Here is a 17,225-nt window from a genome sequence, read left to right as displayed (position 1 = left end):
GTAAATCCAAGGCCGTTTAATTCCAAGTAAATATGAGAGGTTTGCAGACACCAGAACAACCTTATAAATGTCTACCCGGAAGCAAGCCCTAAAGGCTAGCTTAGCTTTTGTTCCTCAGGGAGCTTTTGCATATCTTGCGTATGCATCAGGAAGGACGCATTGGTAATACAGGCATGCGGACAACCGAAGAATGCAAATCCGCAGAGACAAAAATCCTCCCCTTTGCAATGCTGTGTCTTGAGCGGCCAGCTGACTTTCAGCAGCTGCTGCGCCTGCGCAGAAGGAACGCCGAGTACTAAGTTCGCACAGCTCTCCCGGCCAGAGCTCTATCCAGCGCATAGAGTCACGCACAGCCGAAACTTCCGGGATCCAATCGACATCGCTCACTGATCGTGATTCATTATCTATGGATGTGGCATGACCTCTTGTCTAATTAGGATGTTTTCCATTGTCTTCTGCTGTACTCACCGCTTTGGGAATGTTTTTGTTGCTGAAAGGCTTTATGTAAGCAGTCCTGTGCATGGTTTGCCTCTTAAGTTCAGTTGAGCTCAATAGACGGACTTCCCTCTGAATTGACACATTCAGGATTTCACTGTGTACATAAACATATCCTCTCCATTTAGTATTGCGTTTATATCCCACCGTTCCTCCAAGGAGCTCAAAGTTCTGCAACTGGTCCCCCCCCACCTACCCGTTGTCCTCACAACAACCCTGTGAGGTAGGTGAGGCTGAACAGAGAACTTTGTAGCTGAGTGGGGATTTGAACCCTGGTCTCTTCTGGACCCTAGCCCAGGGCTGGATTTAGGTCTGATGAGGCCCTAAGCTACTGAAGGTAATGGGGCCCTTTATATGTCCAGCTGTGCTTTGTCAACAACAAATTGTCACGGTTTTTTGTGTTGAATCTATATGGTAAATTATGGACCTAATAGGTATCTAAAGTCTTTTGCACATAACAAAATATGTCGTGCTGCAAATGTGTTCCTCTTCAAGCAGGAATGGGGGAAAGGTGCCCTTGAATACTGGGTCTCCCCCCCCAGATGTTGGAGGTGTTGGACTACAACTCCCATCACCACAAGCCAGAAGAGTCAGTGGCCAGGAATGTTGGGAGTTGTAGTTTAACATCTGGGGAGCCAAGGTTGAGTAAGGCTGTTCTAGCCGATTCACTTTTTAAAAATAAGAATCAAACAAAACGCGTCCCCTGGGTTTCTTTGGGGTATATAAATTGAACTGGAGAAATGATCAAACAAATGTGATCTCCCTCAACCTTTGTGCTCGCCTAATATATGTTGAACTACAGCTCCCACAATCCTTGACTGTTGGCCGTGCTTGCTGGGGGTGAGTGGAGCTGGAGTCCCAACGATATTTCCAAAATGGGGAGGGGGGGATAAAATTGATGTTGTTGGACTCCATCAGCCAACGGTCACGAATGAGGGGAACTGGAGTCCAACAACATCTGGAGGGCCCCAGGTTGGGGTAAGTCTGGACCCACAGGTTCAGGGAGGCTGAAATAAAGAAAAAGAGGCTGTTTACAAAAATCAACAACAAAAACCTACAGTTTCCCTAGCTATGGGCACGGATTTTGCTTATGGATTTATTAGCAAAAAAAGAATGCAATTGCGAGCCGGAAATAATCGAGGCAGTGATGACGTTCCATCCTCTTTGGGCACCCCCCTCACTCCCCGAGGAAGGGAGGCGACGACAGGGGCGCTGCCCCTCCCCTTGCGACGCGTAGGAGGCGTGGCCACGAACGGCCCCTCCCATTCCCTCTGAGGCGGCGGTTGGAATTCAGCCGAGCCGGCGCCATTTTGTTCCGAGGTGGGCGGGAAGGTGAGGAAGCGGCGGCGGCGGCGAGGGCGGGGGATGCCTCTGCTGCCGCCGCTCTTGTCCACCGGAGAGGGCGTCTGAGGGGAGCCGTCCTCGGGCGGCTATCCGTACCATGGACCCGACTGGGCCGCGGGGACCGCCTGGCGGGGTCGGGGGGGCGCCGCCGCCTCCTCCGTTGCAGCCCCGGGAGTACAAGCTGGTGATGTTGGGCGCCGGGGGCGTCGGCAAAAGCGGTACGTTGAGGGGAGGCTTGAAAAGACTCACGTATGTACGCCATTGAGGGACGGGGTGGGGCGCGGCAATGATACGAAGGGCGTGGGTTGTTTTTTTAGGGGGGTGGGGGTGGAAATAGGAGGAAGGGGCACCTTCGGAACTCCCTGCCTCATGATACGGGGACGAAACATACCTTCGCTGCTTGCTTAGGCCCCAGGCCCAATACTCTCTCGCTCACTAAGGTCTTTGGTAACTGGCTAGCCTCTTCCTTTCTTATTTATTTATTTACTTGCTCAGGCATGTATTGATTTATTCATGAAGTCTTTTTATATACCGCTGCAATCCTATCGCAGCGGTTTATAACAGCGATATCAAAAGTATAAAACCAAATCGTAAAATCATTAAAAGTTAGAATATAAACTGAAAACGGACACCAACATACCATTGTGGAAGGATGTGCTCTTCATAGGCCCGGCGGCACAGAAAAGTTTAGAAGTTGGTACAGAAATCGGCCGCTGATGGTGATGCTTGCTCCTTTGTTGGTGGTGCGGGTAGGGCTCACCCTTGTTGTTGTTGTAATCAACTTGTTAAGCTGTTCTTAAATACTGTGTTTTAATGTTGTAACGCGCCCTGGGATTACAACATCAAGGGTGGGAAATGAAAATAAAATAAAGAAATAATCCCTCTAAACCACTTCTCAAGGCGATTTACATATAAAACAGTTAAAACAACAACAAGTACATTTAAAACAAGACTAAAATCCTAACAGGTTTATTATGTTACTGGATTATACAGTGTTGTATTTTTTTTCTGGTTTTGTTCTTAACTGGTTAAACTGCTTTGAAATGTGTCAAATAATTAACAATAAAAGCATTATCTGGTAGGAAGGTTGCTGAAATGTTTTTATTAGCTTTTAAAATCTTATTTATAACGTGATTACCAAAATGAATGTAGGGGCAGCTGTGTTAGGTTCTTTACAGTCAAAGCAACAAGGAGTGTGAAGCAGGGAACTGAACCGGCATAGTTTCATCAGTGCTGTTCTTCTGTATGTATGTCTATTCAGAAGTAAGTTCATTGAGTTCAGTGGAACTTTCCATTGAATTCACTTACTCAGTTCTCTTAGGTTGCAAACCCATATTCAGGAAACTGAATATTCAGGAAACTATATTCAGGAAACTGAATATAGGTGTGCAGCCTAAGAGACTGACCTATGAATTGGGAAGTCCCCCTCCTGAATCTTTCTTCTGCTGGATCAAGCATCAGTGGCCCATTTAGTCCAGCACCTTGTTCTCACAGTGCCCAGTCAGATGGCACTAGGAAGCCCATAATCAGGAAGTACAGAAGCCACTCTCTCTGTTGGTGGTTCCCAGCAACTGGGATTCAGAGGCTTTTTGCCTCTCAAGTGGCAACAGGAAGAACATAACCATTCTGGCTAGAAGCTATTGACAGCTTTGATCTTTATGAATTTGTCTTATCCCCCTTCAAAGCAATTTTTGATGTTGCAGCTTACCCTGTGGTCTCCACACGGATGTGGAGTTTTCCTCACTTCAATTCTGTAAAGGGCAACTTCCCTCTTGTCTGTTATGACTGAAGTGATTCTCATGTGGGACTCCCTGCCACAAGATGAGGGGACAAATACTTTCATGCTCTTTAGCGTGTAATATGAAAGTAGCTGCAATGATTCAATTGGTTTTTATCTACTACTTCTGTTTTATGTTATTACTGCTATTATCTATAAATCTGTTTAAGGACGCTATGCTCTGTTAGACAAATTTAAAAGGAATCAAGGTTGGCTCACAGACTTTCATCCTAGAACTTGCTTTATTTTAGTGGTATTTGTTAGTTTTTTGAAAGCAACCTTGAAGTGTTTTCTGTAAGCAGGAAAATAATTTCCCCGAACCAACATGAAGGTACATTACGCAGTTAGAATATTGGTGCATCTTGTGCAATACTGTTTGCTCCTAACTGGGAGCGCCTCTCCAAGACCCCTGATGGGACGATTTTTATAATGTCTTTTTCTTACAGCATTTGCATACTCCTAAGTCTTATAGAGCTTTAAAGGTCAAGGCCAGCCTTTTGAATTGTGCCTGGAAATGGATTGGGAGCTGTTGTAATGTTTCTCCCCTTAAAAAACCATGGCGAGTTATATTTAAAATGGCAGGTCTGGTCACATTTGTGGCCTGTCCGTTTTGAAAGAAACTCAAGGCTTTGTGCACAGAGTTATCCCAGTAGCACGTGCTACATCTTGTGATGATAGCCATTTCTGCCTTTCGTTCATTTTAATATGTTTGTGCCTTCCTTTCAGCCATGACCATGCAGTTCATTAGTCATCGTTTCCCAGAAGACCATGACCCCACCATTGGTGAGTGTGTTCTTCTGCTTCCTCTTCCAACCAGTGGTGTGCTGACTGAAAAAGGAAAAAAAAATCTGGGGCCGGTAGGAACCCCCAACCTGCAAAATGGGGAAGCCTTGCTAGTGTTGAGATTAAAAGTGTCTTTTAATTTCTGAACCTTTTCCCCCAGACAATATTAATGATAGTCACATGTCAGTGATACTAGCTTTGATTGGTAGAAATGTTAACTTTTTCTTTTATTTGTTTGTTTGATTGATTGATTTATATGCCACCCTATACCTGCAGGTCTCAGGGTGGTTTCCATTCCCCCCTCCCTTCAAAAAATAATGGTGCTGGGTGCATGAAACTTCCATTGGTCATTGGCAACAGCACTCTGGTACCTGAGATTAATCTTTTAAGTGGAGAAGTTGAGAGTTGAACTTGGGTCCTTCTGCTTTACAAAGGCCAGGGCTCTGAAACATGTGAGGAGCTTCCATTACAGGAGGCTTTCTGCGTCAACACTTTACTCTCCCAACGTGGAGGAGCTCTGGGCACTCCTATTCTAAAGGCAGCAAGGGCAGCCCACTAGCTGGTAAATGGGCTATGGGCCCAAATGGTACATTGCAAAGACGTGGGTGTGTAATTGAAAGCAGAATTTCATCGTAACTATTAATATATTAAATATTTTTTCAAGAGGTACTTGTGAACCACAGGTGGAAGTTCCCAGGTATTGTCAATCATTCGCATCAGTGTCTGTATCAACTGGCAAAAAAAATTCATGTTTGTGAGAGTTGTTTTTTTAAATAAAAAAAGCACAATAACATTTGAGGCAAACCATGAGCGCAACAATCACTTAAGCAGTAACTATGGGTCTCTGTCGTGAACACGTCTGAAGTTGTCCTTTGCTCATGAAGACATTGATAGCTAGACTGTGCTGAATGTTTGTTTGTATTTCTTTCTCTAGAGGATGCTTACAAAATGCGAATAAGGATTGATGATGAACCTGCTAATCTGGACATTTTAGACACAGCAGGCCAGGTATATAATAACCACTGTACATTTTATATTTTGCTTTTACTTATTCAAAGCAGTTTACATACATTTACCTGACTGTGATCCTTAAAACATTCCTCTATGGTGGGTCAGTATTATCCCCACATGGGTGGCTGAGAGTGCCATCTGGCATCTTGTTGTATAAGTATTTTCATATACTGAAGACACACTACTTTATCCTTGCACTGCCAGCAGTGAACATTCATTTTATAGTACCTGTGTTGTAGGCACAGGAAAGAAGCTAGTTTTCCCAATCCACTGTAACCCTGGGCATTTATTTATAAAATTATTTAAAACAGTGCATACAATAAAACACCATAACCCAGTACAAAATGGTAAACAGTTGCATAGGCCTGTTTACATAAGGTCTTCAGATGGTGATAGAAAATTATCTATTTGCCTGCATGTTGATAGTGAAGCATGCTTACAGACCTTTTGCTGAATGGGCAGGCTTACGGTATTCCATAAAAATCCTGGAGCTGAAATATATTCTTGTTGTTTTACTTCCTAGGCAGAATTTACCGCCATGAGGGACCAATACATGAGGGCAGGCGAAGGGTTCATTATCTGTTACTCAATCACAGACCGCCGAAGCTTCCATGAAGTGCGTGAGTTCAAGCAGCTTATCTACCGTGTTCGGCGTACAGATGAGACTCCCGTGGTTCTTGTGGGGAACAAGTCTGATCTAGCTCGTCTCAGGCAGGTAAAGAATGCTTCAGAATTAATTCTTTGCTCAGTTCCTTTTCTTGTATGTTGGTGATTTGCAAACAGGGGGTGATAGGAATTGAACCGAATCTTTGGATTTGCTCATATCGAAAGGGAGGCAAATAACCTTCCCTAGAAGGTGAGGTTGTCGGTTAAAGAATTTCTAGCCAGTCTTTCAGGACACTTAGCTCTCACAATTTTGTTTTCAAATAGACATGGTAGTTGCATTCCCACAAGCCCCAGGGATACTGTCAGATATGCTGTCTTGGTCCCTTCCCCCTTGTTCTTGCTGCTGAGTAAGTAGGATGCTGCAAGAGGCAGGGAGCATGTTGAAAAACAAACATTGGGAACAATTGAGACTTCTCTCAAGATTGAAATAGGATTGGGAAAATGCATGGCAGGTGAGAAGAGGCGGCCGCCGCTTTGGCGGGGAGGGGGAAGGAATGCAGCACATACCAAATGTGTAAGAAAGCAGAGCAGAAAATGCACATGCCAGGTGAGCGTTGAAAGATGCGGAAAACAATAAAACCATGCCACACAACAGGTATGGAAGAAGTGTGCTAAAATAAAATTAAAAAGTGTATGTAGTAGAATGTGATATGTAGCTTGCTACTTTGTTGAGGCTTACTATAAAGTGGAGTGCCCAAGAAAATTGCACATAAAGCCTTCCTTCCTTTATAATCTTAGTTATTGGGAAATGGACATTCACATACTTTGAAGGACTTGGCAGAAGTTCAGGTGCTGGGAATGCCACCAAGAACAGACAGTGACCATGCTGAGATTCATAGAGGGGAGAAAAGAGACCTTTTATAGCTATATATTCCCAATAACGTTTCATTGCGCCAAAATCCACTGCTTTCTGAAAGCTGCATGATTCCTACTGTAAAAAAAACCCTTAAAATCTAATATGAAAGCATGGCATTTCCTTTCAAATGTTTGAAAGATCAGGAAGAGCCTCAACATAAAGCAGGAATGTCAGAAATATATAGCAAAAGATGGATATTGATGATGAGTACAGAGAGTGAGGCATGAAAGGACAGTATTACAGGAATTTTCAGGCTGTGTGAAGAAGTCTGTAAAAAGCAAAAGTAGGCTTCGTTAAAAGAAATGGCTGCCTCTCCTGTTGCTGACCAGCATGTGCTTTTCTTGTTGCAAGGTCTCCAAGGAAGAAGGTTCAGCCTTGGCACGTGAGTTTGGCTGCCCTTTCTTTGAAACTTCAGCTGCCTTTCGCTACTATATCGATGATGTGTTTCACACTCTGGTTCGAGAAATCCGGAGGAAGGAGAAGGAAGCAGTCATGGCGCTGGGGAAGAAATCCAGGCCTCGGACAAGTGTGTGGAAGAGGTTGAAATCTCCCTTCCGGAAGAAGAAGAAGAATTCTGTGACATGAATCAAATATGTCTGTCAGCCAAATAACTGTGTGGCTTGCAGGAGAACCAAAGCAGTCCAGCAGCCCTTTGGAGCCTTGTGCTTGTTTCTGCTGACCGTGCCAATCGAGATACTTTTGTGTGTTCAAAACTGGATGGAGTGATTCGGCCCTGCCATCAAGAGTGTCGCGCTACATTGCGTGCTTCGAAAGTTTGTTTAATCTGTTTCTTCCTGGAGAAGACTTGGCAAAGAAAAGTAACAATTGATCCAGATGTCCATAAATCAGTTTTGCAAATAAGTGCAAAACGCATAGCCAACTAGTCTGCCCACATGTATTTTGTGCCTCGCAAGGTTGGCTTGTGCCAGTTGGTCTGATATTTTAAACAGTTGCCAACATTATGATACCTTCTGGATTTGGGTGTTGGTGTCTCAACAGCATTTCAGAGGTGTATAGTTCAGAAGCCTTGTTGCATAAGCTATTTTTTTTACCCCTAGGAAGGTAGCAAAATGTACATGAATTTGATGAAGTTGATCTGTTGGGATTCCCGGGCCACTCGTGTAGCAGGTTTGCTACAATTGGTTGCTTCAAACGTGGGGGAGGAATGCTACAAGATTTGTGCCAAATCTTTATCCTTGTGTATTTTTCCACTAACTTGATTCGGGGTGGGGATGAGCAGATCAGTGTCTGTCAGCGAAGTTGTTGAAAACTTCAAAGCACAGGAGACGCCAAGAGCCCTTCCAGTATGCACGACTGTTGCACAAGTTTATTCACACGTGCAATTTTGACTGTTTCAGTAATAATTAACACTCCAGATGCATTGGTAGTCTCTCTTTTAAAAACTTTCCCCAGTGCCATATTCTTTTAGATTTTGCAGGAAATGTTACTGTTTTTTCCCTTCCATGGGGAGTGGGGAGTACTGGATTGTGCAGTATTAACTGCAGATAAACTTACACCACTTTTCTGGGATTCTTGTGCCAGTCTCTGAAATTCATAGGAAACTGCAGGCGAGAGCTTTCTTGTTAGGAAGTTTCCCTGTCTCCTTCTGAGGGGTGGTGATGATATGTGACCAGTAAAAAATAGAAAGGCGTTGCAGGAAGGGGTTGAAATGGGAATAGTGGTTGTTACTGGGAAGTCGGAGAGTGGTGGTGTCAAGTGGCTCTTGTGAAAGGGTGATTGTCGACGGACTGTTGGTTGGAAGCTGACCCGCTGACCCATGGTGCAATCAGGTGGGTGGACACAGCAACTGTCTTTGCTGTGAAAAATCCAAGGTCAGTCCAGTTCAAAGGATCTTTGGTAGCAAGGCTTGGAAAGACCCCCTCTGCTACCTCCACTGATGGTACCAGTGTGCTTCAGAATACGGTTGCTGGAAAACACAGGAGAGGAGAGTGCTGTCGCTCCCAGGTCCTGCTTGGCCACTGTGAGAACATGATGCTGGACTAGCTGGGCCACTGACCTGATCCAGCAGGCTTTTTTATGTCCTTATGCTGGGAACCTGGAGAGCCATTGCTACTCAAGAGTGGACAATTCTGGGCTAGGTAAAGGGATGGTCTGATTCAGGATAAGGCAGCTAACACATGCTTGTATCTCAGGCCTTAGTTCTAATCTAAAGTATCTGGGTCAGTGGATCATACATCAGTGTTGACATCCTAGTACGAAAGTGTTGTACGCGCACAGAGTTCTATTGGTGCTGATCGTAAAGTGAAAGATTTTGTACTGTGATTTTGGTGCAGGGGGAACACTTTGGAAGGAGCACAGAGAGGGTTTATTCAGGACTCGAGCCTGTACTTGAAAATGTAGCAAACCCAATGGGGAGAGCCACACGATTTCTTGCCACTTCCTTGCATATTTTTTTTTCATACACCAGAAGAGCTGCGTGCCTTGGAGAGTTTAAACATTACCTGGTATTTGACAAATACATGGTTTTTAAAAACCACCAAGCCAATATCTAATGTTCATATCATTCGAGTGTCAAGAATAAGCAAATCCATCTTGAATTAAATTCCCAAATGCCTTCAGGAAGTCATAGAGTAGGTCCTCTTTTAGCTGGTATCAAACCTGAATTTCTATCCCCGGGTTTCAGTTACTATACCACAAATGTGATCATTTTGCAAAAGATTTTTAAGGGGGGGATACATCAGCCTTTTCTCAAACCTCCTGCCAAGTTTCTTTGCTTGATCTCCCTGGTCAGAGAATGACGGGAGAAAGAGTTAAAATCTTTCTGTTACTTTTTAGGAAATTAATCAAGCAATAATAAAATAGAGGCACTTCTTGGGTTCTTGAAGTATATTTTGTATTGCTCTTGAATTACCAAGTTGTACCAGTTGTAGTATTTTTAATATATAAATCTTATTTGCATTATGAATTCTACTGAGCAATTGGGTGTGTGTTTTTTGGAGGTGGGTGGAGTCACACATTCCATTTAGCAAGGAAGATTTCAAATGTATTTTATTGAGTATAACAATATATGGTGTATTTATATTAGTAAATTAACTTAATGATCAATTCTGGATACTTTCCATAGCTACTAATTTAGAAACAGATCACAACCTATATAATTTAATAAATTTTATTTAGTGTTGAATCAGATTCTTTTGGCACATGGTGGATAAATCACAGATTTTCTTAAAGGAAATTTTAATGTTCTCTTTAATACTCAAGTCAAAGTGACTTAAAATGAGGTGGTTATAATTCAAAACCTGCAGTTTACTGTGGGAAGCAAAATTAAGAACAAATGGAGCTAAGAGACTTGCCTTTTGGGGAGAGTGAAAAACTTTGTGCCTTAAATTTGTGGTTTTTCAGAATTCATTGTTACATTTTGTGCTAACTTGTGAACGCGCCTGCTCCCCATTTTCCTTATCATAATTACATCTGAATAATAAGCACTTTGGGGGGGGCACAATTCATGATTTTTATGTTCCACATACACTTTTGTACCTACAAGCTGAGAATTGCATTTGACACTATAAAGAATTTGTTTTTGTTTTTAGTCTCTGCCTTGCTTTTTTAAAAAATGAATAACGAAGAAGTCTTTTGTTGGTGCCTGGAAATAAATGGTGCAGACAGGATGGGAAATGTATGCTATAAAGCGTAAGTTGGGCTTGTTATTAAGGAAATTGATTCAGAATCAACAGCAACAAATTTGAGATTTAAGCTCCACCAAGGCTGCAATCCTATACCAACTATGTGGGAGTAATCTCAGTTAAACACAAAGGGACTTACTTTTGAGTAGACTTGTACAGCAGGGTTGGGAAACCTCAGACACAGAGGCCAAATCTGACCTTCCAGGCGTCTCTCTTTTGCCCTTGGAATGATCAGGCCATGCCCCTCAGCAGCAGTTTTTCTGCCTGGCTGCAATGTGTCCTTGAACTCTGACCATACAGCTCTTTCTCGTCTGGATGGAAGATAGAGAAGGGGTGTGTAAGCCTTCTGTACAATCTGCCTTGCTGTATAAGAGGTTACAATTTACATTCGTTGCTCTGGCCCTGTCTATAATGGAAAGGAATGCGGTCCCCAGGCTGAAAAAAGTTCCTCACTTCTGATGTATATGATTGCATTTTAGGGTTTAAATGGTATAATGCTTGAGAATCCGCACTTGTTTGCCACCCTTGTGTGCTGCACAATACAAACATTCCAAATTTGTGAGGCGCTGGCGATTAGATAAGCAGGGCCTTTGGTCTTGACGTTAAGCATATTTTTATGTCTCAAAATACATTTCTCTGCTGGTTGATAATGTATTCAGGACACCCAAACTGCTGTGTCTTGGGTGTCTTGAAATCCCTGAAAGGAAGCAAAAGATTGACTTTTATACTAAAAGAACACACTGTATTTTTTAGGCTGCGTGGTGTTCAGTATCTCCTCATCTAAAAGATTTCTTTGAATCACCTTTGAAACTTCTGCTCCCAGTTTTATTTCTCTCTGTGTGCAGAGCATTTTGAAAGAATGGGCTGTATCCAAGTAATTTCTACTCAGAGTAAACCCATTGAAATTAATGGACTAAATTATCCCTGTATATTGATCTCAATGAGTCTGAATTGGACCAGTGTCAGATACAACCCAATTGCTCTGTTTTCTGTTACGGATTACACGTTTTAGGAGCTTGTTAACATTTCCCCTGCTGCAAAGTTCTGTAGGCAGTGAACTGGATCTTGGCTAAGAGATCTTGGGGAGGGTGGCTCTGAATGTGACAAGGGCTTTACGTTTTGACCCGTATCAATTTGATTCTGCGGTGATGGGCAAACCCATAAGAATAATTTTAAAAAGCAAATGCATCCATTAAAACTGCATTTATTTTTAATTGGAAAAATCGAATTGAATTGAACACAGCAAATGTCAAAGAAATGGCTTTTTCCATGTTCGGCATCTTGCTAGTCTTTTCCTCCTGCTGGGTTTGAAAATAGTTTCCTATTCATTTCACCAACAAGGGGAGGCAGGAGGGAGAAGGGAATCTGTGTTCTTTCCCTTGGGGGAGTTCGATGCCCCTTGTCACAGCAGACAAATAGAACTGAAAATGGATGAGGTAATGCTTTCCCAGTGAGGCTGCGCAGCCGACGTTTGTGTGTGTCTTGTGTGCGTGAGTGTGCACCCGGGATGCACAGCTGCATGTGACAACGAGCTGAACCGCTAGATGGCTTCCCCTTGAGGTGAATGGCAAAAGGGTTCATTGACTTTAAAAAAAAAATGCAAATTCTGCTAGGAGAGAGAGAAACAGAAAAAAAGGATGAGCAGAAAGCTTGAGCAGGCAGTGAGCAAGCACTCTACATGGTACCTCGGGTTAAGTACTTAATTTTGTTCCGGAGGTCCGTATTTAACCTGAAACTGTTCTTAACGTGAAGCACCACTTTAGCTAACGGGGCCTCCTGCTGCTGCCGCGCCGCCGGAGCAAGATTTCTGTTCTCATCCTGAAGCAAAGTTCTTAACCTGAAGCACTATTTCTGGGTTAGCGGAGTCTGTAACCTGAAGCGTATGTAACCCGAGGTACCACTGTATTGTTTTGACTTCCAATTAGACATGCATACCATTTTTGTGCCTGGTTTCTAGCCAGAATGTGTGACCCCATTCTTGCCCCTAAATGATGAGCTAGCTTGTGCAACAGAATGCAGTGACAGAATGGCTTGTTGGCTTGTGCCCAGTGCTTTTTTTCCTGTGGGGACGCAGGGGTATGCATACCCCTAAACATTTTATAAATCTTAAGTTTGGCCTCATTGAGGGGCAGTACTTCAATATAAGTAGGAAAATGAGAGTACCCCTAAACATTTTTGTAGGAAAAAGCACTGCTTCTACCACCTCAAAGTGCAGGTGGATTTTTTCTCCATTTTTGAATATTCCCCCTATTTAAAAGTGCCTCCAAAGATAAAATGTGTGTTGCATGGGAGGGTCTGCCCCAGCCTGCTCTCTTAGAATGAAAGTGTGTGTGCTTTTTTGGGGGGGGGGGGGCTTGCAGACTTACCTAGTCCACACCCCTGCTGGATGCAGGAACCCCAGAGCTGCTTGAAGATCGGAGGGGGGGGGGCGGGGAAAACCATCATCCTTCCAGGTAATACATAGGTTCCATTATTGAGCTGTTCTTCCTGTTAACAGGATTTGCCTAATAGTCTGCTGAAATCTACCCTCCTTTACCTCGAGACCATTAGGGCCACCTTTGAACCATGCATCTAAAGCACTGTGATGCTATTTTAAAAAAGTACAGTGGTTCCTCGGGTTACAGATGCTTCAGGTTACGGATGCTTCAGGTTACAGACTCCACCAACCCAGAAATAGTACCTTGGGTTAAGAACTTTGTTTCAGGATGAGAACAGAAATCGTGGTGCGGTGGCAGCGGGAGGCCCCATTAGCTAAAGTGGTACCTCAGGTTAAGAACAGTTTCAGGTTAAGAATGGACCTCCAGATCTAATTAAGTTCTTACCCCGAGGTACCACTGTAAGGATGTCTCCTGAGCAATTCTGGGAGCTGTAGTTTGTTAAGGGCTGATAAAAGGAAGTCCTCCTTTGTGCAGCATGTAGTTCAACTATGGAACTCCCTGCCACAGGAGGCAAGCGATGGCCGCCAACTTTGGTGGCTTTAAAAGGGGATTAGGCAAATTCGTGGAGAAGAGGGCTATCGATGGATACCAACCAACCGTAATGGCTCTGCTCTGCCTCGACAGATGGGAGGCGATAGTGCATCTGAATGCCGGTTGCTGGAAACTACAGGATGTAGAGGAGAGTACTCTTGTGCTCTGATCCTGCTTGCTGGTTTCCTGCAGGCATCTGGTTGGCCACTGTGAGAACAGGATGCTGGATTAGGTGGATCTAGCCTGATCCAGCAGGCTTTTCCTAACATGCTTTATGTTCTTAAGGGTGCTGAGAATTGCTCCCCTCACACCGCCAATTTCCAGAGCTCCCTGCGAAGAGGGATCACAAGAGCCTCTGTTTGCATGTGTTGTGCAGGAGACAGGAGAGCGGTCCTGAACAGGAGCGTGCGGCACAGCAACACTTTGTTGTAGACCCAACCGAGTCTTCCGCAAACAGGAAGGGAACTTCTACTCAGTCTATCCCATTCACGTCTGCTTTAATGGGCAGTAGTAGCTCTCCTGTTGTCTTTGTCCATGGAGTCAGTCTTGAGAGTCCCATGAAGATCAAACCTCTCCATTCTGAAGGAAATCAGCCCTGAGTGCTCACTAGAAGGACAGATCCTGAAGCTGAGGCTCCAATACTTTGGCCACCTCATGAGAGGAGAAGACTCCCTGGAAAAGACCCTGATGTTGGGAAAGATGGAGGGCACAAGGAGAAGGGGACGACAGAGGATGATATGGTTGGACAGTGTTCTCGAAGCTACCAGCATGAGTATGACCAAACTGCGGGAGGCAGTGGAAGACAGGAGTGCCTGGCATTCTCTGGTCCATGGGGTCACGAAGAGGCGGACACGACTAAACGACTAAACAAGAACAAGAAGCCACGTTCTTCCCCCTCCTTGCCCTCACTTCCTCTCTGCCATGTGGGATCCTTTCAAAAGGAGATTGCTCTACCGCTGAGCAGTGGGAACCTCTGCTGATGAAAGTGTGTGGCTCCAGCAACCTCAAAATAATTATTTTTGCGATCAGTAAGTAAAGTTAAAGTGACTCCATCTTTATTTGAACGCTCAATGTGCGTTAAAACAATTTTGACATTACAGGTAGCATTACATATTTGTTAGGTTAGCATTACAGCATTATGCAGTTGTACAACGGTTCAAGTTATTTTTTTTTCTTACTTTTTTTTGTTTTGTTTTGACACCAAGTTGTAACTTGTCCAAGTTATTTTTTTCTTCTTTTTAATTTTACAATAGACACGAGGTGAAAAGGAAAAAAAACAAAATCCCAACCGAAAATGACCCACATTTGGGAGATATTACAGTGAGGCAGCTGTCAATACATTTTTTAATAAAAACAAACCCCAAACCCGACTGTTATCTGACCCTCTTTATTTCCCCATTATTCCTGAGGAGTAATGGATCTCTTCACATCTGCCCAATAAGCCTAAATCTATTTTAACCCTGAGCACATTTCCTTGACAACAACTTCATTTTTTCCCCTCTTTACAGCTGGAGGAAGGAGAGATGATTTAGGCTTAAGAAAGATGGGTTTTATTTGCATTGAAAAGTGTTTTTTTTTAAAAAAAAGCGGGGATAATTAAGATTGATAATTTAAGATGAGCCCTAATCTATTGGTAATTGGGGTCAAAATTGGGTTGAGGAGGAAGGGGGGTGATGTAAGGATTAAGCATCAAAATGATCAGTTTGAATTCCAAATTCGGCACCAACCTGGCCTTTGCAGAGAAGAGGTCCTAATTCTCCCCGTTCTGAGTGTCTGGCTCTCAATAAATCTTACTCCTGGGCTGGGGGAAACCCTCTTAAGTGTTGCTGTACTACAATTCCCATCACCCCTGGTCATTGAGCCATGGCACTTGGGACAGATGGGACTTGCAGGTATTGAGGCCACCCACCCATTTTACAGCAGTGCTTCATAGCTTACCTTGCAACACATCCTTTAGGGCAGGAGTTGGTAGGCTTCGGGCTTGTAGGATCAGCATTCTTCACTACTGTGTGCCGCATCCCTAACCAATGGCTAAGCTGGCTGGGCATGATGGGAGTTGTAGTCCAGCAACACTCTCCTGCAGCCTTCCTCAACCTGGTGCCCTCTGGATGTTTCGGACTGCAGCTCCCATCAACCCCAGCCAGCATGAGGAAGGCTGATCTACTGGAATCCTGATAACCACCCCCCCAAAAATAGTTGCCAAGGCTGGCAGGTGTACCCCCCCCAAATTATACAATAAGGTGCTCAAGTCTTTGAATTTGTGGTCAGTACTGGACCCAGGGCCCACTGACAGAAAAAATGCTAGAGCAGACTCATTAAAGTAGGTTCATTAATTTCAGTGGGTCTGCTTTGAGTAGCACTTAGTTGGAGACAACAGCTCCTCCTCCAGGGCTCTATTTTTGAGGGGTGAAGTTTTTGCTATTAGCTAAGTGAGAAGCTCCTGCCAACCAACTGTGAATCGACGAGAGATCTACCTGGTTTGACGGGAGGTGGAAATGGGGGTGAGCTGGTGCGTCCTGGGAATTGATCCCTCTAGCTCTCCTGGACGGGGGTGGAGGTTTGTATGTGACTCCGTTTCCGGACTGAGAAACTAGAGCAGGCATAGGCAAACTCGGCCCTCCAGCTGCTTTGGGACTACAACTCCCATCATCCCTGACCACTGGTCCTGTTAGCCAGGGATGATGGGAGTTGTAGTCCCAAAACAGCTGGAGGGCCAGAATTTGAGGGTGCTTGAACTAGAGCAAGCATGGAAGGAAACTGAACCCCCAAGGGCTTTTAGGGAGGGAAGGGCTGGGTTTCCAGTAGTCTTCCTTCTCCCCCAAACACAAAGTTGCATCCAATGTTAGACCTCCATGGAGCAGACCCATTGAAACTGATGGACACAACTCCCTTAGGCCCCTGAATTTCAATGGGTTTGCTCTGTGTGAAATAGAGCTACCTCCCATGGGGCTGTGCTGAGACAGTTCACCTCTCTGCGGCCAAGGTGCCTCCCCACCACTGAAACGATTTCTCCTAGTTTTTGTTTTAAAGTATGATACAGTATTTACAGTGTACAGGGCACAGGATGAGTTAAGTGCATGGATGTGACTTGGTGAATACTGAAACACCCATTTCCAACATGCCTTCCCCCCTAACTTGGATCTGCCTTGCTTCGCAAATGGCTTACGGGTTGGTCCTGGGAAAGAAGGCTGGGGAGGGGAGATTGACTTTTTTTTCAGCCCTATCTGTTGAGGTGGAAGCTGCAGGCTTCTGGATGACGCAGAGCTCTTCAGCAGACAATCCTGCCCTATCTGGGGTTGGCTTCTGTGTCAGCTTGAAAGCTTGCGCACTCCGTCACCAATAAATGTTGGTGAGGCATTTCAGGTGCCCAGAATGTTGCAAGGGGAGGTTGTGGAGCTGGAAAACTCTTGCCTAGATATAGATCTCCAGTGGCTATTTATATCTGTCGGCTGATCTAGGTGTGAAGCATGCACGGGAAGCCGACCAGGCTCTAATTAATGACAACAGTAATAGTAAATAAACATTGGTGGTGGGATCTTTGTGAGAGTTACCTGCTTGCCACCCTTGTAGGCATTAGGATCAATGCACATGCAACCCTGTCTAGTCGCCTATTGGCAGGGCCGGGTCTGCTACATCAGTAGCCTGCACCACTGCTTCAGGCGGCACAGCTCATGGGGCAC

At 44.3% G+C, this 17,225-nt stretch overlaps 1 protein-coding gene and 1 long non-coding RNA gene across 2 annotated transcripts; one reads left to right on the top strand and one right to left on the bottom strand.

Annotated features, from left to right (window-relative positions):
* The first annotated feature begins 1,745 nt into the window (after positions 1-1,745).
* Positions 1,746-10,479, top strand: RIT1 (Ras like without CAAX 1). The gene is made up of 5 exons (XM_083591577.1): positions 1,746-2,057; positions 4,343-4,399; positions 5,334-5,407; positions 5,934-6,125; positions 7,284-10,479. The coding sequence occupies exons 1-5, from the start codon at positions 1,937-1,939 to the stop codon at positions 7,515-7,517; spliced, it is 678 nt and encodes a 225-aa protein (XP_083447703.1). The 5' UTR covers positions 1,746-1,936; the 3' UTR covers positions 7,518-10,479.
* LOC310752047 lies at positions 8,403-12,598 on the bottom strand. Its single transcript, XR_014542822.1, has 2 exons — positions 12,478-12,598; positions 8,403-12,250 (listed from the first exon to the last, which is right to left on the bottom strand). It is a non-coding gene; the product is annotated as an uncharacterized lncRNA (long non-coding RNA).
* Positions 12,599-17,225: the final 4,627 nt, after the last annotated feature.

The sequence above is a fragment of the Podarcis filfolensis genome, assembly GCF_964270895.1.
Source record: "Podarcis filfolensis genome assembly, chromosome: 16".
NCBI classification, from domain to species: domain Eukaryota; kingdom Metazoa; phylum Chordata; class Lepidosauria; order Squamata; family Lacertidae; genus Podarcis; species Podarcis filfolensis.
This window is presented reverse-complemented; position numbering and strand designations above follow the sequence as displayed.